Source organism: Chaetodon trifascialis, chromosome 12 (genome assembly GCF_039877785.1).
Source record: "Chaetodon trifascialis isolate fChaTrf1 chromosome 12, fChaTrf1.hap1, whole genome shotgun sequence".
Classification (NCBI taxonomy): Eukaryota; Metazoa; Chordata; class Actinopteri; order Chaetodontiformes; family Chaetodontidae; genus Chaetodon; species Chaetodon trifascialis.
Window position 1 is genome coordinate 5,452,501 of NC_092067.1, and position 21,656 is coordinate 5,474,156.

The 21,656-nt window shown below is 42.2% G+C and overlaps 1 protein-coding gene across 2 annotated transcripts in view; it reads left to right on the forward strand.

Moving 5' to 3' along the window:
• man1a2 (mannosidase, alpha, class 1A, member 2) overlaps positions 1-21,656 on the forward strand; it is a 121,522-nt gene that overhangs the window by 75,010 nt on the left and 24,856 nt on the right. For both annotated transcript variants that reach the window (XM_070975830.1, XM_070975831.1), the window contains exons 7-9: positions 16,034-16,128; positions 19,537-19,660; positions 19,844-19,937. In XM_070975830.1, coding sequence (XP_070831931.1) covers positions 16,034-16,128; positions 19,537-19,660; positions 19,844-19,937 — 313 coding nt within the window. The remainder of the gene's footprint in view (positions 1-16,033; positions 16,129-19,536; positions 19,661-19,843; positions 19,938-21,656) is intronic.

Below are 21,656 nucleotides of genomic sequence, written 5' to 3' on the forward strand. Positions count from 1 at the left end.
GAGATGGAGCATGTGAGTGCTTGGGGGAGAGACAGTGATGGAGGGAGCAGAGGAGAGGGTGGAGGAGCAACTGTGACAGGACAGTGAGGATGAGTGGAGGGTGTGTGAAGGTGATGGTTACAGATAAAGAGATGGGAGTGGAGAAGGAGGATGATGAATGGCTGAGGGGGGAGAAAAGCAAGTGAGACCCATTCTTCACTCTCATTGGACATGTCCTTGAGCAAGGCACTTAACCCCTCAACTGCTCCTGTCAACCAGCAGCAGGATAAATGGTTGTTACTGGGCAGCAGCATGAATATGAAGCAGTGCCCATTCCCTGCATAGATAGAGGTTTGAAATCAAGCAAAGAGAAGGAGAGACTGAGGGTGAGGAAGCCGGAGATTAGAGCACAGGTGGAACTGGAGGGTCAGGATAACGTTTGCAGAGTTTTCAGCGTCCTTCCCAGTTGGCTGTTAGTATGTCGTCGGGATGAAGGGGTGTTTGTGGGAGGGATTGAGCTGCAAAGAGAGGGTGAGGCAGGAAGAGACAACAAGAGAAGATGCGGGGCTGAATTAAGACATTACTATTTAAGACGACAGAAAGAGAACAGGAAACAGGGGAGGAGATGAGACAGAGCGTGGATAGATGGGAGGCAGGGTCGAAGAGAGAGTGAAAAACCCAAGTAGAGAATAAAACACGACTGAGACGAAAAATAGATGCTGAAAAAAGCACATGGATGAAAAGACTAATAGAGCTGCTTTATGTATTTGTTCCTTCTTTGCCGCCCTGTCGCTGAGCATTATGAACCGATTATCCTGAAATTTAAATGTGCATCAATTAAATAATAATGGTTTGACCAACTAGTATTTCTGGTGCTGACTAGCGAGGGTAGCAATGTTTGATTGAATAGATGAATAATTATCACACATATCCCTCATTTTCATGTGCTTCTGTTAAAAAAATATCTCTGCTTTTCATCCGCTCATCTGAATTATTTATTAACTTCAGTGGCAGGTGGATGCACAGTGGAATATACTGTGTATCCACCTGTATCCACACTCAGGTGGAGTCTGATTTGGACACTTGTGGGTCTGTGCCAAATTACAAGCCAAGACCAGAGAAGACCTAATGGTCTAATGATATGAGAAACACATGCTGCAGCATTACACTGAGATGTTGTCTGTCACTTTGAGTCCATTGAAAATGGTCCTGGAGTGACCCATGCTGGCTGCTCTTCCCTGAGTTAGACACCATCTGCCAATTTCACCATCGCCTTATTCATATATTATTCATATATCTGTGCTCTCTCTGTGCTAAATTTCCCTTTGAAATGAATCAAAAAGTGAAGTCACTCAATTGATACAGTCATACTTTGTAATATTAAATTCAATTGAAAAATTTGAATTTTAATCAGATTTCCCTGCCTGTTCAGAGTTGAATAATACCTCCTTCACACAGGACAAATAACCCACCAGCATCCACTAACATCTGTTTTGGTGTCAGTGGGAAAGGGTACAATCAGAGACACATGCCTCTGCGGTATTTACCAGCTCTGATCAGCAGGGATGGAAACAACACAGCTGGGTGGACATGCTAATTTTCACTCCCTGGAAGCTCATGTGCTAGCATTGGTAAAGAAGATTAAGGAGAGCTCAATGAACATGAGAGAGAATACTCACGGAAAATTAAATTGACAAAGGACAGTAGGAGAATGATGTTAGACCGTAAGGAGAGAGAGACAGAGAAGAAATGCAGACTGGGAATGGGACAGAAAACACAGACTGAGCAACAGATGAAAAGAAGATGGAAGAGAAAGAGGCTGTGATTCAGAGAAAAGAGTTGAAGCGCTGGAGATCAGCATTCAGGAGGAGGAGGTGTTGGTCTGAGAGTCGAGGCAAAGCAGCAGTGATGGATTGTGTTTACTCCTGCGTCTGTCCCCAGCTTTATTCTTTTGTCTCTCCTTCTGTTTCTACCTCTTTCTCTAATGTCCTCCCCACCCTCTCCTCTCTTCTCACAGTCTTCTGTTCTGCTGTCGTGGCCACCTGTTTGCACTCATCTAAATGGATCATGTCCTCTTCTCTCTCATCTCCATGCTGTTAGTCCACTCTCTCTTCTTCTTTTCCTCCTATGTTAGTCCTTCCTTTTTGCCCGGAGCTTATCGTGTTGAGTTCCTCAGCTCTCCTCTTTTTCTTCACTGAGCTTTTTGTTTTAAATCTTCTTTCTCCTCAGTCCTCTTCTCCTCATTCTCTTCACCATTACATCCGTCCTTTGTATTTCTTTTCTCTCCCTTCTCTTTCTCCTCTTCCTTCTCTTTGCCTTCCTTTTTAGTCTCCTTCCTCTTTTGTCCCTCTCTACTACTTCTGTCTATGATCCTAACTTGTGTCTTTGCTCCATGTCCTCCTCAGATTTCAGTCATTTGTCCTTTCTCCACGCATTTTCTTTCTCCTTTTCTCTCCTAATTTCTGTGGCAAATTTTTATCCTCCCCCTTTCTGAAATTTCACTAATCTCCCCAACTTACTTCCTGCTTTCATCACTGTTTTCCTGGTCTTTCACTTCCTCTCCACTTCCCTCCTGCTGTATTCCTCTCTCCACTCGTCTGTCTTTTCTTTTGTTCACTTTATCTCAACTCTCCAGTCCATCCCTGCTCCCACAGTTTTTAATCCTTTACCTCCTTTAATCTAAAAACAATAAAGGGCTCTCTCCTCTCTCTCTCTTCCTCCCCTCAGTCTTTTTTTCGGTCCTCTCAGCTCACTGATGTCGCTCTTCTGTCCTCCTCTCTTTTCCTTGAGACCTCTGTCACTGTTTGTGTTTTCCCCTCCTCTCCACTTGTTTGTATCTCTGGGTTTCTGCCCCATGTTGCCGCACTATCTTCAGTCCCCCACTTTGCTCTTTATGTACTTTTATCTACTTCTTTCCCACTCTCAGGTCAATAGTTCAATTTTGAGTTCCTTCTCAGCTAATTAGTAACTTCTGTGATGTCAGATATGCTAGACAAGAGTTGAGTTAGAGCTGGTTGACCAATACTGCAGTAAAACGAATTATTAAAGGCCTGTGGAAGACTTTTTAGTCAGAGAATCTGAGGAGACTTTCAGTGTTAATGTCATTGTAAAGCACTGCAAAGGAATTACCACATCCTGGAATTCAGCAGCAACTTTTGTTTCCTTTGATTTTTCTAATTTTGGTAATAGAAAATTTATTTTATATTATACTTGGACACAGTGCATGCCTCTTTGGATAATTAAAATGTGTGCATTTTTGGGTTTTCTGGTGCTACATTTGGAAGAACTTGGGATGTTTTGTGTCTTTAACCACACCCTTGTTTTGGGGAGCTCATTAGCCCTCCATTGACTTTCAAAGCAGTGGGAAGTAGAGGAGAGCTCAGGAGGAGAGCTCGACTATTCACAATGATGAATGAATCCACAAATCATCTGCTGCTGTCACTGACAGGCAAAGAAACTTTACAAGAGAGAAAGAAACAGCCCCCCCCCAAAAAAAATCTTAATCAAAAACAATGTATAGTCAGTATTGCTTTTTCTTCCTGCAGCTATTTCGGTGTGTGGTGTCGAGTTTGTTCTGCCAATACCTGTGCCTCATTAGCACACTAATGTGTTTACCTCCCTTGTTTTAGGTACAGAGACTGTACACCCACATTTGATTGGTGTTGTTCCCACAGCGTGACGCACTGTTCTCTAGTTGTTATAATTATGTTCAGAGGACTGGCCTGCATGTAGGCTGGCATACTGGTCACAGTGAGGTCAGTGTCAGTGAGGCAGACTGTAAAGCACTGTACATGTGAGGCTCTGGTGTTATAGGCTCATACAGTCCAAATATTACTAGTGTTTCAATCATTTTAATAAATGGAGCAGGGCAATATTAATTGAAATATGCTTGTTTGCTGTCTTGCCAACAGGTAGCTGAAGATCATTTTAATCTCTGTGAAGTCCTCTGAAATCTGTTTTAATATTCTCCAGATTTTGTTTTTATTCTTTCCCAAAGTCTTTGTTTTCCCTTTACATTTTTTCTTTATACTGTGTTTTACAGTTTCAGCACATTTTGTCCTCAGACAGAGTGTCTAATGATGTGGTGGACTTAAAACTGGAGGGAAAACTTTGATTTTTAGAAATTGGATCAACATTTTGGCAATTTCCATGATATTCTGTGTTTTACAGTTGATTCAGTTTTTAATATCAAATTCCCAGATTCCATCCATGTTTTGTGCATTGTGGAAATCATAGAGCTCTAATACAGGAATACAGCGGGTCCTCAACATGTTAAGCCTAGCTTAGCTGCTCTGTTAAAGGTGAACTGTACACATTGCAGCCGCTCCAAAGCTGTTTTGTTGACATCACCGCGTTTTCCAGTCCAAAACCAGCCTGTGTGTCCTGATGAAGTTGACAGGTTTGAGCACTTGTCATATTACTCTGAACAAACCCCTGGTGACTCTGTGCTGCGTAGTAGCTTTCTAACAGGCCTCTCTGTAATCCTTAAGAGTTTATTCCATGAAGCAGGAGCTGCTACATGAAAGGTTTTTATTTAAGGCTCTTTGTGAGCCCTTAGTTCAGACAGGAGCAGGGAGGTCTCAGGCTGAGCATGACAGCTAACAATAAACCATGAAGTGGACCAAGGTCACTTGATGCAATGAGCTGACAGAGGCATTCATATAGAGCACATCATCATGATCTGCCAGTATGAGGGTGGCATCCACCAACCTCTACTGTAAGTGACATAAGCTCTGTTTTATGCTGCTGAGTCCTTGGATATTGCCTTCTCACTAAATACTGAATCATGGAGGAGCAGTTGAAACAAGTGGGAAGTGACTGTAAGCTGATACATTTGGCTGTTTCTTAGACAGTTTATGTTTCAAATTAAATACAATTTAACGCAAGATTGGCATACTCGCAATCATGAAACAAGAGCAACACTTCTCAAATATTACTTGAATGCAGAGGCCTCAAAGTGTAATTTTAGAAATGAAAATGAGAGAGGATGAGAGAGGGGCGCATATAGGGGATGTATTGTGGAAGTGACAGAAAGGAAGAAATTGCAAGAAGAGAAGACATTAGGAGCAGAGGATGCAGCAGGGAGTGATGAGTAAGGACAGTCATTGTTGATCACAGATTAATCTCCATCCTCCGGTCACTCACAAGGATAAAGACAGACACTCTTTTCAATTTGGACCAAACATGAACACATGAAGGAAGGCGAACTGCTCGGGTGTCTAACGATGTTCAAATGTTGTTGCTATATGAACACCAGGTGTCGGTATCAACATATGTGTGTAGATTGCTGATGTGTTTTTTTTTCTATACCAGACAGGCTTCTCTGAGTGTCAAATACCATCAATGAAGTCAATATCCAGAGCAAGAAATTGTATTGAGTTATAACTGATGGTGCTCCGGCCATGACGGTTGTGTGGGATGGAATGGCATCCTGATGTGCAGCAACATCTGGAGTCAGAAGAAGGAGTTGTGGAACTGCTTTTATCATACACCAATAAGCCAAAGCCGCCCAGCTGGGTCATGTGATGAAAACTGTTAATATCAACTGATCAAGAACATGTACTCACATAAAGTTTTGGCCTTTCCTGGTGAATATTCATGTCAAATATGAGAGACGTAATCTGCCACATAGATGTGTGCTGGCTTAGTCGAGGGACAGTTCTGGAGCAGTTCTATTCCTGGAGAGCTGAAATTGATCTTGAAAGAGAAAAGGTCACAGCCTTGCTGAACTGAGCAGTCGTGAGTGGTTGGCAGACCATGTTTCTTTTGTTGATCTCAACGGCCATCTGAACGCATCGAAGAAATGCTCGTCAGGAAAAAACAGGCTCGTGTCGCATTTGTTGTGAAGCTTCGACTTTTTGAGATTGATGACGGCAGTGCTGCAAACTCAACACTGCAGGAAATGGGCTGCAGTTTCCCAAATGCAAACATTTCTGTAAAATTGGGGAAATATGTGGCTGTGCTCACATCATTGATCAGAGAATTTAAACAACGCTTTGAAGAATTTGCTGCATTAAGGACGACATTAAGCTGGAGGATGTGCAGTTGTAGCTCATAGAAATACAATGAGATGATACATGACTAGCAGCTGTGGCTTTCACAGTTCTACAGGTGTTTAGAAAAGTCCAGATTTGCCCAGATGAGGTGCCTGGCCGAGTGGATTCTCAGTTCATTTTGCCCTACATACATGTAATAAACATGCATGCATTCTTTTCCTGGCTAACATACACTGTGTGTGTGAGGAGGAAGAGACCCTGTGCTGTTCATTTTGTCTTTGTTCCTTCAAATAGAAAAATTAGAGGGACTGGAACGGCAGGGATGATTTGAGCAGGGAATAGCAGATTGCACAGAGAAGGGAGAAGGTCAGGGGAGCAAAGCAAGCCCAGTAATGTAGGATAATGAGATGAGAATGTCTTAAAGAGAAGCTGCAAACTCTGCAGACATAAACGCTACACCACAAGCACCCCATGGACAGATGGAAGGGGATAAAGAGATGGAGAGTGACAGAAGTGGAACAGCAAATGAAGGGAACAGTGGCAGAGAGACAGAGGGACAGAGATAATGATCATGATGGAAGAAAAACCAGAGAGGAAGGGAGGAAATTAGAGAGAGAGCGGGTCGAAGAGAGGGACGGCCTTAAAGGGGTCGAGGAGGAAGGAGAGCAGGAGAGAAGAGGAGGGATGAAGAAAAAAGTTAGTTTGGGGAGAGGCAGAATTGAGAAAAGGGAGGCAAAGAGCTGGAGGTGAAGACAAATAGCGAAAGCAAGACATGTTGTGATAAACAGCAAGAAAATAACAACTTTGTTTACATGCCTGTGTCTGCACGAGTCCTGATCTGAAGCCTCTTTTCAAACACATCCTGTATTTTTCTCTCACTCCTTTTCTTAGACTCCTGTCAGTCGTGCTTCTTTGTCTTCTCAGTTGTTCCATGTATCTCTATAATTACACCACACTTTGCCCCCCCCCCCCCAGTCTCTCACTGTCTGTCTGTGCTGTGATATAGAGCTTTAGCTTCTGATGTCCAGGGACTGGGGACTGCTGACTGCAGCATACACATGCAGCCTGTTTGATCTCGCCACGGAGCATTTGATTCCCTCTCATTTTTTTGTCAAACGCTGAACCCATCAAACAAATTCAGGGCAGCGTACTCCCTCTCACTGACTGCCACTGTACCGCTACTCAGCAGGAGGGCAGAGAGACACACGTGGGATAAAAGGAAAGAGTAGGATTTGCTAGCATTGTGATCACTATGAATAAGATGCCTCAGTGATCCTAAATGTTACTCTACACTGAGTTGCAACAAGGGAAACTGAATACTTGTTCGGAGGTGAACATGCCAACATTTTCTCTGAGGAAAACAAAGTCAAAGAGATGTTGAACAGATAGAAAATTGCCACTGTGTCTGAACACCCTCTGTGCCACCACACACAACTTGGCCACTGTGCATCTGTCAGGTTTGTGAGTGAAGTCAAAATGTAAACAGATCAGACTTCCTGAATGAGACTCTGCTCATTCATTCATTTTGAACCCAGAGAGCAGGTGCAGCTGCTGCACATGGCAAAATTAGAAACACGGTATCTGATAGTGCTCGGGTGAAGAAGGACCTCTGCATTACTCAGCCTCAGCCTCAGATTTCACAAGACCACATCCTGACAGAGACTGTTAAGCAGAAAATTGTTGGTCATCCAGGTCTTTTTGTCCTTTACACAGGCCTGAAGTTTAGTAAACAGGTTGGTTGCATCTGGCTTCACTGGTGAACATAACCAGCACAGAACCTTGTGGAACTCTGTGACTATCTGTGTTGCCATCATTAACATGATGCAAACTGAAACTGAGCTGATAGAAGGGACTTTAACCAGCTTAGTGTGGTTCCTTTACTGCCAATTAAGTGTTCTAGTCTCTGTAATAGGATCTGATGGTCAGTGGTGTCGAATGCTGTACTAAGATCTAACGAGACTAGTTCAGAGACAAATCCCTTGTCTGATCCAGTTACACGGTCATTTGTAACTTTGACCAGTGTTGTTTCTGTGCTGTGATGCAGTCTAAATACTGACTGAAAATCATCAAATAAAGTGTTGTTATGCAGTGTCACACAACTGATTGGCAACTGCGTTCTCAAGGATTTTACCGAGAAAGGTCAGATGTAGGTATGTAGTTGGCTATAACCAGTGGATCAAGAGTAGGCTTTTTAAAAGGAGTTTACAGCTACTTTAAAGGGCTGTGGTACTTAGCCTGTTGATAAAGACAGATTGATCATATCTAGTAATGAAGTGCCAGTTAAGGGATGGGATGGGTTCCAATTGACAGATTGTTGATTTAGATCACTGAAGTCAGTTGGTGAAGGTCGATGGGAGAAAAGCAGTGTAAAGATCTATCAGGTAAACAGCTGTTTGTGAGGTTCCTGTGCTTGAAGATAAACCGGTAGGAGCGCAGGAGGTGATAAATTGTGTCTAATAATTACAATTTTATCACTAAAGAACCTCATGAAGTTGTTGGTATTCAGGGCTATAGGATACATGGCTCAATAGAGTTATGACTGTCCGTCAGCTGGAGTACAGTGCTGAAAAGAAAGCGGTGTGTGTTCTTATTTTCCTCTATTTATGATGAGTAATAGGCTGTCTTGGCATTGCGGAGGCCCTTATAGCGGCCTTATAGCGGAGGGCTATACAGTTCAGTGTCATCCGCAGTGTGTGCAGGACTATCAACAAGATGATCAATTTGTTGGGGACAAGCTAACGTAAGAGTGCTCTGTTATATTGAGACATGGCATTGAATTAAATGCTGCTGAAAACAACCCCTTAAATTTAGCTACAGCACTTTCAGATAGATGTGGAGTGTAGGATTCTTTGCCTGCTGGCATGTAGTTATTAAATGATGGTGTGAAAGAGGATTATGTGAAGACACTATTAAATGCTCAGTTTTATTGCCGTATGTCAGAACAAGGTGGAGGGTGTGGTTTGAACAGTGAGTGGCTTTATGTATGCTCTGACATACGCAATGCAATCTGATATTGATTTGATATTGGGAGTAGCTGAATGTAGACTAACATACTCTTCATGACACAGTCAGGTTTCAGTAAGACAAAATAAATCAATACGTTTATTACTGTCAGAATTTATAAATTCTAATCCGATATGAGGTCATCTACTAATACAGCTTTAAATGACAGAGATCTGCTGTTTAAGAGTCTGCATTTCATTCTCCTTGTACCATTGCAGTGGTGTTAAAGCCCCCTCCTCCTCTCCTCTGTGTACTTTTGATTTCATTAATTTATGTAAAGTCAGTAGACAGTAGTGTTAAATACACAAACCATAATGTTAAGACCTTCTTGCCAGCCCATATTGAGGCCACCCCGGTGGTTTCTAGCAACAGCCATGGAGCTTCCCTTGGGAATCCTTTTTCCCTTTGCAGATATTGCTGTGATGACATGCTCAGTAACTAGCTGCCGCTGTGCCAGCAGGCAGCCACACACACACAAAGTGAGTGAACGAGGAAAACGAAGATGGTGTAACAAACAGGAAAGAAATTTTAATTTCCTCACAGCTTTATGAATTCCACTCTGCAAACACATGACTTGCCATGCCCACACAAACCTTTCTTATTATTTAAAATGCAATAATTGGATTCAACCACATTGCAACCAAGTACAAACTCACGTTAAAGGGAGAGCTGGAAGAACAAAGAGGTTAAAAGACAGCCTAAACAAGATTAAGAGGTGCGGAGGAGAGTGAAAAATGGATGCAGAGAGGGAAGGGGACAGAAGAAGAGTGAAAGATTTTCATAACGGAGATGACAGGCAGAAAGGTATGGGGGGAAATGGACCATGCTCTGAGTACAGGAAAAGGGAGGGGATAGAAGCTGAGAGAATTAAGTAGACGATGAATTGGAGTGGGAAATGAAGGAAGCGATATCTCCTTATGCATTAATAGTGAACCAAATGCACATGTATACTGTAGTTGTAGAAAAGTAAAAGTAAAGTAAAAGTTTGCTCAAGAATTGCGTCACTTGGGCTCCATCCCAAAGAGGAGCTGATTAGGGGACTCTTCACTAATGATGACGCATAGCAGAATTACAGATAAACTTCAGCTTCACATCTCAGTGCAAATATTCTCCAAGTCATCCATTTTGCTTTTGTGTATGTCCCACATTTTCATTTGAATTAACGCTTTCTCGCATTGGAAAAAATGTCAGCTTGGCTCCATTTTCAGCTGTCCTCAGGGGAGAACACGGTAACATTCAAGAGAGTGTAGTCTATAGGACTAATGCCAAAGACAGAAGAAGCAATATGAGCTGATCAGGTGGGACTTCCACAGCCAAGCATCTATCCACATTTGTTCCAGAGTAAGGAGATTGGACACTGACGGCAGAAACTCATTAGTCATATCCTCTTCAAGGCCTCACAAGTGCACTGTTTCCATTAATGCTCAATGCAAAATATCTGACAGCAGTCACTGTGATCCAGTGTGATGGCAACAAATGAAAGGATTACAGAGCTAATTTGATGATGGTCTTCGAGTTTCCTCCATGGCAGCTCATCTTTGTGCCTCCTGCTGTATGCTAAACAATATGAACAAATGGATCAGCTGATGGTGAAGTGGCATGACAAAGTATGGAAATGGCACACAGTAACCACACGCACACACAACGGGTGACTTAATCCTGTCTCTCCTGCTGGCCCTCAGGGCCCTTCTTACCAAGCAGGCACATTCAGCACATTTCACAGTCTACCCCTTAATCCCTTTAGGAGGCTCCATTACATGTCAACAGTGGCCCACTGCTTACACCAGAGACTGTGAGTGTGTCTGCTTGTGTACTGTGTGTGTGTATGTGTGTGCATGTGTGCGTACATGCGTGGGTGTGGGTGTGGGTGGGTGTGCATGCATCAGTGTCATGGATATATTAGCAGATTCTTCATTGCAGTGTAAAATGCTGATCTTATTAAGTCATTTAGTCTAGTACTTAGAATTAGTCTTAGTTCTTTTTACACACTGTATTTGTTATGGAGACTTTTTAGTCAGGAGAGGCTAAGTTACAGATTAGAATAATTCATATTACTCCTATTTATTGAATGGTACAAAGTATTATTTTGTATATTAGCATTAGCATAGTAAGTGACTGTATTTGTCAGACAAAATCACCCAATGGTGGGTTTTGTCTTCACAGGGACATTACACCACTCTTCAGATGGATTTAAAGCACGCACGCACGCACGCACGCACGCACGTGCATATGCACACAAAAGAGATAGGCTTTTGTGTTTGTGTTGATGGTGGGATGGAGTTGGGATGTAGAACAGCAACAGCAGCAGGAACACTTTTAAAATCGAACTAAAAGGAGATGGTTGGTTAAATCGCTCCTTTGATGAAATGTGATTACACAAGGATGAATACAAGGAACACTTAAACACTGTGATTGAGAGTTCAGGATGTCTATGCTTAACATAACTGCCATGGTCCTGATGCAAACTTAAACTAAGCTCCATCACCATGAGTTCATTTGATCACCCTCTTCTGCATCTGTCAGCTCCATTTACCTTTTCAATGCAATTTGCAATTTGTGTGTGTGTGTGTGTGTGTGTGTGTGTGTGTGTGTGTGTGTGTGTGTGTGTGTGTGTGTGTGTGTGTGTGTGTGTGTGTGTGTGTGTGTGTGTGTGTGTGTGCGCAATTTCTTTATGTGACTTTCTGTACTTGTCCACACTTTATTGTGTGCTGTTCTGTCTAGACTGTCGTATCTATCAGCGCCTGCTCTGCTGTACAGCAATTTCAGTCTCTCCCAGCTGCTCACAGCTTACAAATTATATCCTCATGTGTAATACTGGATCATTGGCTGAGTTTAGGACGTGTTTGAGTGGCGGATTACAGCTCTCCCTGTCCCTGGGATGTAACATTGATGTACCATTTGGCAGACGACTTCATCCAAAGCTTCTTACAGGACCATTGCACGCATTTTTAGCATGGCTGTTCCCAGTAGGAGTCAAACCTTTCACCCAGGCAGTGTTAACGTCATTCTCCTCCACAAGGGACACAAAACCAGCCTGTGTCCCCCTCTAACCCCCTCACTCCTCCTGCCATACTCTAAATCTGCTGTCTGGGAATTTGGCCCATCGAAACAAACAACCCAGCGGCCTCAGGCCACTGCTAATCCAGAAAGAGGGAGAGAATGCAGAAAAGAGAGATGGAATGGGGAGAGTATCAAAAGATGGGGAGAGAGGACACTGCTAATGGGTGAATAAAGAAAAGAGAGAGAGGTGGAAAACAGGCGGAAGACAAATGGAGGAAGAGAAGCTGAGAGGAGGATGAGAGATTTGCAGTCAGTTCTCTCTCTGATAGTATGAATGTAAGCACTAAGCCTCAGTGGTTGCTGGATTTTAGACTGACATTAGAGATTATATTTGAGTAATCTGATAAAACTATATTGGCTCATAACGCATACGATCCCTTAAATTTGCTTGTTAAAGTAATGAGAAATGTGCTTCTCAGTGCCCCCTGGTGGACAAACTGTGTAATGGCAGCAATGTTACCTCTAACTTATCTTTGACATTTCTCATTGGCCAACGTGTGTGCTCATACTGAAACATCTGTGCTCCCTGATAATCGGCTGATAACATCAGCCCTGCTTTTCATCCATGTGATGTTTGTGTTGGTGCTTGCTCTCAAACAATGTGTCAGACCATATTTATTGGCGAACCTTGTCTCGTTCCCCAGTTGTGCGTTTCAAATCTTTATTCATGTGTGTATGTGTTCAGTGAGAGAGCATGTCCTTCAAGCATCGATCTCGCAGCGTACTGTAATGCATGTTATGCATTTTAAAAGGCTAAACAGACCTGGAGGGAGAATGATCGAAGCGGACAACAACCCGTCTGACAAGATCCCTATGAGATTGAATTTTGTAATATTTCTCCTATTTTATATTTCAGGGTTGATACCATAGCTGAGTCTTGATGCTATACAGTCACGCAAGAACTTTTCCTTACTAAAACAGACAAAAATGGACAAAATTTTGATTCAATGAAGAACTTTCTGGTCAGAGGATAAGTTAACAAGATTATAAACCTGACCACATAATTGAAGTATTTAGGAACTGGAAAGTTACTCCGTGCTACGGACAGAATTACTCATGTTTGGTACACAGCTGTACATATATAAGAAATATAAAGAAAATGTACAAGCACTAATTAATCACACTGTCTATCATCCTCCCTGTCTCTCAGCAGACTTTCTTCCTTTAACCATCAGCACCACCTCCATTGTTTCTATAGAAGGCCTGTTTGCCTTTTCATGAGAGCAACCTTCATCTGTGCCTGTAGAAGAAGCAGTGGAGGAAGATGATTATCAGAAGCTGAGGAGTTTTATCTGTCAGGGCGACTGGCTGCCTCCTCTGTAGGGTTGTTTGGATCCGGTCCCTGCTTGATGACATCAGCAGCAGACTTGCCAATAAAACGCAGTGGTGTTTGTTAAGGACCTCAGTGCAGCGAGCAGAATCAGTGGAGGAGTTTATGATGACTGGGCAGACATGAGCAAGCACAAACACACACATACAGCCTGACACAATAAAGCTTTCAAGCCTGTCACGTGCACTTGAAGCTGAGATAACAAATAGATGCCTTCTTCAAATCTGTAGACATACATTGTCAGTCTGGGGTGAGGCCATGAGAGAGGATCACACAGTGTACAGACTGCGCTGTTTTTGTTCTGTCCTGACCCGTAGCCAGGGCTAGCCAGCTGTCTGCAGACACCATGCTGATGTCTTGTTAGGAAACACTCTATAGTGGTTCTTAGGAGAGCAGGTGAATTAGTGAACTTTTAAGTTTCCACCCTGGGTGTCCCTAAAGAGATTATTAAGGTGGACTCCCGTGCTGCACCTAGTTGACACGTTCGGTAGTTGCATGATTTATTGTAAAGGATGACTTGCATATATAAAAATGTGCCGACCTATGAGAGCCTTGCAATTGGTCAAGATGTAAAAATCATGTTTTTTCTATTTTTTGCATACATGCATAAACATTTCGAAAATCAGGCATCATTTAAAAAAGAGATCTTTTTGTTGCCGTATGGCCCAGCCACTGTCACACTCTGTCTCTTTGATCGCGTCTCATTCTCCAGACTTATATTTCTCCTTCCCGTTCATGCGCTTCACATCCTCCTCACATGCAGGCCTATCTCTGTGTCTGTTTGGCTACATTGTTCTTTCTCTCCCTCGTCTTGGCTGTGTCTGGATTTGTCCCCTGTTTAACTCCACAGTTTGACCTCCAAGTCTTCTGTAAGATGTCCCACTGGCTGCTTAAGTATTCTGCAAACACCAGCATGTGTTATTGCTCCCTCCCACTTTGTGAGACAGCAGGAATTTTCCATAGATCTGGTCTCTCTATAAAACTGCTCAGCCCTGACAGATTGTGTTGATGAATCAGCCTTCGTCTGCCCCGTGTTAAAGTGCTTTTCTCTGTGGCGCTGCTTTGCCTGACTGCTGTCTGCAAGTTGTACAACTCCCTCTTCGTACATTTATCCCAGAACTGTCCTTCAGAAGTAAAATATACATGGCAAATCTTAAAAAATGCCGGGAACTGGCAGTCTTGTTCCATTTGCTTTCCAGTGTTTTTGTGGGCTTTGCTGACAACTTGGATCCAAATGTAGGTAGCCGTGGAGGCAAGTTGTAAAATGTTGGACCGTAAAGTGGCAGCTGCTGGCAGTCTGCTATTTAGAATGTAGTCAGATTGTACAGTCAGTAAAAGTACTTCTGTAATAACACATTTCATCGTCCCTCAAGCAGCTTGCACATACTGTGGAGTTTTTCTTTCCAAGAGAGCAACACTAGACTATGTTTTCTAAGCACTAGTGCTCCAGAATTTGGGCATTTATGCACAGTTTTTTGTCAGCTTTGTGAGTAATAGGCTTACATTTGTGTCGCTGGGCACCACTTGTGTTAATTGTTGTATTTGGATTCATGTTTTCTTCAGCACATGGTTTATGAATGCCATGTTTTCATCTGTGTGACTGCTGTCACAGCTCTTCCAGCCTATATCCTGCTGCGTATGTTTAGTTTACTGATTTGCACTTCATGCTGGGAATAATTGGATTTTTTTAAGTAAGCTTCATGATTTGTTTTTGACGTAAATGTGACGACCTTGTGAGGCAACATATTTTTCTGCATTTATTACACCCTCGAAAGGTGTCCCTCAAATGAAATTACACAAATTGCTAATAAATTTTGCATTTCAAAGCAAATAAACTGTAATAAGGAAAGAAAACCTATATATCTCTCTTCTACTAGTCAGTTGTATAAGTTGTATCGGTGGTCTTTGATTGAATTAAATAACATGTCATTAAAAATGAGTTCTAGGAAGCAACATTGAAATGAATGGAACTTAGCCACTCACCAGCAAGCCCGGTTTATATTCTCTACGTATTTGCTGTTTGCTCTGAATGTCCACGGTAACATCTCTGCAGCATACGCTCATATGCAGTGAGTTCAGCGGCAGAGTAACCTTAGTTTCCTTCTGTTGGTTTGATTGGCATGCTGAGAAAAGAACAAGGACTGCAGCAGATTTTTCTAGGCCTTCATCAGTCAGACGAGTGCAAGAACTTGTGTAATCTCAAAACGAACACATGTCCATTCCTCGCCATCAGTCTGTGTAAATTAAACGCCAGTCACGATAATAGAAATCCAACTCTGACTGTGTACTTTGGTATCTCACTCTGCTCAGTCAGTGTAGTTTGACCTCCATGCTTTACTTCTAGACATCTCTGTGGTGTTCTGCAACATTTCATATTACTGCAGCGCAGTTTGAAGGGAGGTTTTGCATATATTAGTCTGCTGATGTCCTCTATGAATCTGTTGGGCTCTGACACTCTGTGGCCATCATTTAGCAATCGTTTGTCTCCTGACATCTCACTCTGCTTATTTGTTTGGTTATTGGCAGTTGTGTTTTGCTTGTTCCTGTCAGACGTTTGCAGAATATTAAGCAGGAGAAGTTGATGCACTGCAGGTGAACATGATTAAAGGTAACCAATCTTAAAGTTAAACTCCCCTTTTCTCTCCTCCTCCATCTTTCTCTCCAGGTATTCAAGCTGAAAGCGGTCCAGCTAGCCGAGAAGCTGCTTCCTGCCTTTAACACCCCCACAGGAATCCCTTGGGCCATGGTCAACCTGAAGAGGTCAGTGACATTGCCACTGAACACCTTGTCCAGCTAGCTATTCTGAGATGAATCTAAAGTGAGATGTGCCACTCGATATCACTAACAGTTGACCGAGCAGTCTGGACCAGGGTCTGCAGTGACTTGACTGGCAGATTGCTCCTTGCACAAATATTTTGTCAATTGAATCTTTTTTCCTCTTCACTCTTTGGTCCAGTGGAAACTGGCTGTAAAAACACAACGCCGACATATCGCCATGTTCCAACACAGCAAACTTGTTAAGAAACAGTTGCTTGTTTACACATCCAGCAGACGCAGAACAACATTATCATTTATTTGGAGTCGTGCTTTTAGCCACCAAGTCTGATATTCACTCTCTTCGACCTCTGCTTTGGTCCAACCAACTACCAACTCCAGATCTGGCTCCTGTTCCACTGTGTTCACCAGCTAGTCAGGTGATAAATGTCTGCGTGTTCGAGTGACGTCTTTCACATGCTAGTGATCATGTGATCCAATCTAAAAGTATTGATTAATGCTGTCAGTATTGAGGTATTGAACAGTCTTAAATACCCTTAAAGGTCACAGTTTGAACCACACAGTTTTTATTGGCTTTTTCTCACTTTTGAGATAATACAGATTAGGTTTGTACATTATGCAAAACATTTTAATACTGTATGTCTGCCTCACAAATACACTCTTCATGTTATTATACTGTACTGCCTATTTATGCTCCATCAACTCAATGACGAAGTGTGATTTGGTTTTAAAATCGCTCTTAAAAAGTCATTTGTCCTTTAAGATCCGGACACTACTCTATATCTAATATCTTTGTGCATTATGTCAATAAGAGGGCAAACCAATACAATGAGAGACATAGTTGGATATTATTTCAATATAAAAATGTCAAAAAGGTCTATATATCTACACATTACAAAATACACAAATACGATTACATCCTACAGCATATTGTTGAATTATTCACTCGTTTCTGCTTGATCTACATTTCATTTTCAATGAAAGTGAAGTTGAAAAGTTTGAAAACATTTTGCCAGTCCACGTGTTCTGGAAGATTTCAGTGTCCCAGTCAAATGAGAGAAGTTGTGGTCAAATGTTATCTGATTATTGGCCCTCTTTTCCCATGATTTTGTGTCCAAGTGACAAATGGAGACCAAACTTTTTGAAGTTTTTCCAGTATTGAGCGAGAGTGCAGCAGCCGGCAGCCACAGAACAGGCTGCACTGTAATCCCTCTGAGCGTTTGGACACCATCATGGTATGTCCACTAGAAGTGATTTTGGCACTGACGGACTCAGTTTGTGATTCAAAGTGTCTGACAACATTATGGAAAGAATCTGACAGAGACAGACCTATTTGTAAAAGAGTAAGATCATTTTCGTTTAACCAGAAACAGCCGCTCTCGCAATTTTGTCATCAAAAAAACACACTTCATTCAAACTCAAAACAAAATAAAACTCATGAAAACCATCTTGGTTCGTCTTTCTACTGTTCCAACAATCAGCACCTGGTCTGGTTTGGTTGAAATAAACCCTTAATTCACTGAATCAGGAGAGGAGCGAGGGAGAACATCAGAGAAGCAGTGGGGGTAAACAGCCAGAATATTGTCACATCTAACTCTGGAGCTATTTTCACCAGACGTCATGATACAGTCCCTGTGGTTGTGCCACTTTTTTTTCACAAATTTTCACAATCAAATGTCTGTTTTTGTACAATTCATTTACAACCCCGACTCCATGTGGTATGAGGCAAAGAGAACAGGCACCCACTCTTAGAAACAGTTCCATAGAGTTAGCAGAGATCAAAACTCCACAGTGTGCCTGTTTCTGATACGGTTACATGGCTTTCCAGTGAACACACACACGCATATTTGTCTGAATAATACCTGTGAGGATCACACATTACAACTTTCAGTGTAAAGTTAATCTGTACTAGAACCGGAAAACAGCAATACCAAACCACACAGTCTAGGCTTTGGCGACTTCCAGCCAACCACAGCCAGTCCAACAGCATTGTCAGTATATTCATGTAGGTGTATGTACGCCTGGTTAATGCTAGGGTAAGGTTTAGGTTTAGGCAAGTAGTAGTTATGAATAGGGTTAGGGTGTGTGATGGAAATGAGTGTGTGTGTGAGAGAGAAAGCGAGGCTTTTGAGTCTTCAGGATAGTTTTTGGACCCTGTGTGAACGGACAGCAAAAAAAGTCTTAAAGAAGTGTGAAATTCAGCTTTTCTAAACTTGTAGTCGCCCGTTAGCCTTCAGCCTGTAACAGTGGTCCACTTTGCTATTGTAGCTCAGCCTGAAGTGGAACATTACCATAGCATTTCCATCCCTTTCTGTTCCTCTTATTGGTTTCTACTGCCTTTTTGTGATTTCATTGTACCTGTGAAGAGAAAGCGTGTGTGTGCCTCTTTATGCATATGTGTGTGTGCACTCTTTTTATCTCCCTCCATTTCCCACTGTGCTGTGTGATGTCAATTCACTTACTCAGTGAAGGAAACAATGAAATGAAATAGAATTGCTCTATCAACCCGCAGGCTACTTTGTTGCCAAGCACCCTGGCTTGGTGTGAGTGTATGTGTGTGTGTGTGCGCACGGCAGGTTGTTGAGGATGTGTGTAGTACAAGCGAAGGCCTTCTTTTTGTGAGGTAATTTTAATTTGTTAGAGAGTAGACCTTTGCATTTTGTCTTAATCTGCTACAAGACAAAAACCCCACTGGAGAAAATGCAGCTACACATGTTCATAGAGACGCAGATGCTCCCTGGAATAATTGTACTCACAGGAATTCAATCTGAACGGAAAGCAGGAACAGGCGACACATCTGTCTTTTCTTTCGCCCCACACACCCTCCTCCTCACCCACAGGCACACATCCACAACTTGCAACCCTCATGCACTTCCAGATGCCTCCTGCGTCACATGGGGTCATGTGTAAATGTCATTTTACCTGTTGCACTCAGTCCAAGTCCTACACTTAGAGTGAAAAATATACATGCTGCTTGGGTGTTGTTATAAAGATCATTTACAGGTTTCAGTTACGGTGATTACATTTTTAATACATTATTAGCAGAAGATCAGCCAAGCATGACTCTAAGTTGCATTTGATCTTTTTTCATCATTTCATGTTTTCTCCTTTTTAAATGCTAGAGGCTCTTAAATGGGGAGTTTTTAGATTTCTTTTTAAAATTTTTAGAATTGCACCTCACAAAATCATTATGGCCCAGTGAATCTCACAATCAGGCAAAGTGTTGAGTCATCTGTCTGTCAGCCCGGGCACACACATGGTCATTTTGTTCTGTGGGCCAGCTAGAACCTTTATCACTCTCTTATATTGGCAGTCCAAACCATTCACTGTATTTTTTGTCCACCCTCCATGACCAGCTGATCATTGTCTTTTCTCCTCTCCTCACCCTTCCAGTGGTGTTGGTCGTAACTGGGGTTGGGCGTCTGCGGGCAGCAGCATCTTGGCTGAGTTTGGGACTCTTCACATGGAGTTTGTTCACCTCACCTACCTGACAGGGAACCCTGCCTACTACCAGAAGGTAGAAATAATATTGTCTACATGTGCATGTTGTGTCTGGATGGGCTTATATTTGCACAGTTGCATGTGTACTACTGCAACATGTCTGCATGTTTGCTTTGTAATACCAATAACTAGCCTTTTTTGGAAGGTGAAGACTCTGTGCTTGGATTAAAACTCCCCTTGTGTCTGGTGTTGATTACAGGTGATGCACATCCGCAAGCTGCTAGCCAAAATGGACAGACCTAACGGGCTCTACCCAAACTATCTGAATCCCCGCACTGGCCGCTGGGGCCAACGTAAGTACACCTTTGGTTCAGATTGACGATCAGAAAACAGCAGCGTTTGCATCAAAACATTTTATTCAAGAGTGTCTGTGGCGTTAAATCACTGCCTCTCATTCAAGTGTTGACGCAAGTGGTTAATACCTAAAATTTGTGAGTGTATTTTCACTCCCTTTTGTGGTTATGAGGACCTTTCAAATGTTTAACAAAAAGAAAATGTCATTTCATTGAAGTTTAAAGAATATATCTGCGTCACTGATTCACAAACAGCTACCTGGGAGAAAACTGTCTTGTGAGCCTCAAAAGATCATGTAGTAAAAGTGCTATGAAGAGAAGGGGAGAAATCAACACTAAGTGAAGGATAAAGGAGTAGAATGGATCTTCTTTAATGAGAACAAATTAAAGCGAGTGGAGGAAGATGGAAGAGGGGCAACACAGTATTCCCGGTATATTGATTACATTTTGGCGTTGTGCCCAGGGAAATTAACAGCTCACTGAGTGAAGTAAGATGTTCACTAACACTCTATTCTTGCTCTGAAACCTGACACTTCCAGTTAAAGTCACCTTCAACCCATAATTAAAGCAGGTGAAACACCACAGCTGTTGGTTAGCAACACCTACAATAGTTTACTCTCTCACTCACGCTTGACACCTGGTGATGGACACACAACCAGCGTGATTGTGGTCACACTGAGAAAATGCCAGCCATGATTAAAAAGCAAGTGTGGAAACCAGTGGAATTTATTGGATAAGTTCTTGGTTTTAGAGGAATTCTGCTGGCAAGTTTTTATCAAACGCGTTTGTCCTACTTGGACGTCTCGGGCAATAGATTGGCTCTCTTTTAATCCATGCAGCTCTGTCTGCACAGGTTCCCTGCAGGCTCCTGTTTCATCTGTGTCTCACAGCTACAGCCAGTATGATCGAGCTGGAGAGCCCCTGCAGTTCCAGACCCACAGTTTTACATGTCTGCTTCACCAATTTTATTTCCTTTTTTAAACTTTACCACCAGCACTGATATTACAATATATCGCCAGTTTTGGACAGTTTATAGAGGTGTTCTCAAAACATGAACCACACCTGAGATAGTAATAAAATGAGTAATAATAACAGTAGTAATTCTGCTTCTTAGTTAAATGATATTTTATTGCATGAATGTTGGCTAAAAGCAAAATGTGCATCCGTACACAACATAACATTGATACAGATATGAAAAAGACAAGCCTCTAATTACTGATTATGCGTCTATTCTGTACCATGAAAGGGAAAGATGTCTTATTCAGTGCTAACAGAATGGCATGAAAATGCAATGGGTGGGGAATGAATGATACGCAGTAACTAACTGTGTGTGACACTTGTCAACTGTGTGCAGCTGATCTGCTGTTTACAAGGCATACAGTGTATCTAGTCACAGAGCAGCCTGCATCCCGCGCTGCAACACACCAGGACAGGCTGACACAATATTTTTTATAGAAAGGAAGGAATAGCTTTATGTATTACATTTGCCTAATTTACAAGACATATATTTAAAAAACAGCTTCCACAAAGTTTCTAAAATTTTTGGTAACTCAACTCACAAACCTCTGTGATTTTTTTTTAAGGGAGTCTGGGGATGATTTGCCGCCCCCTCAGTTTACTCACATGCAGGTTTTGGTCTGGAGTGCAGTGATCCCATCTCAATGAGGAAAACAAGAGTGCATTAAAAATACCAGGTGTAAACACAAAGGCAAGATTGGA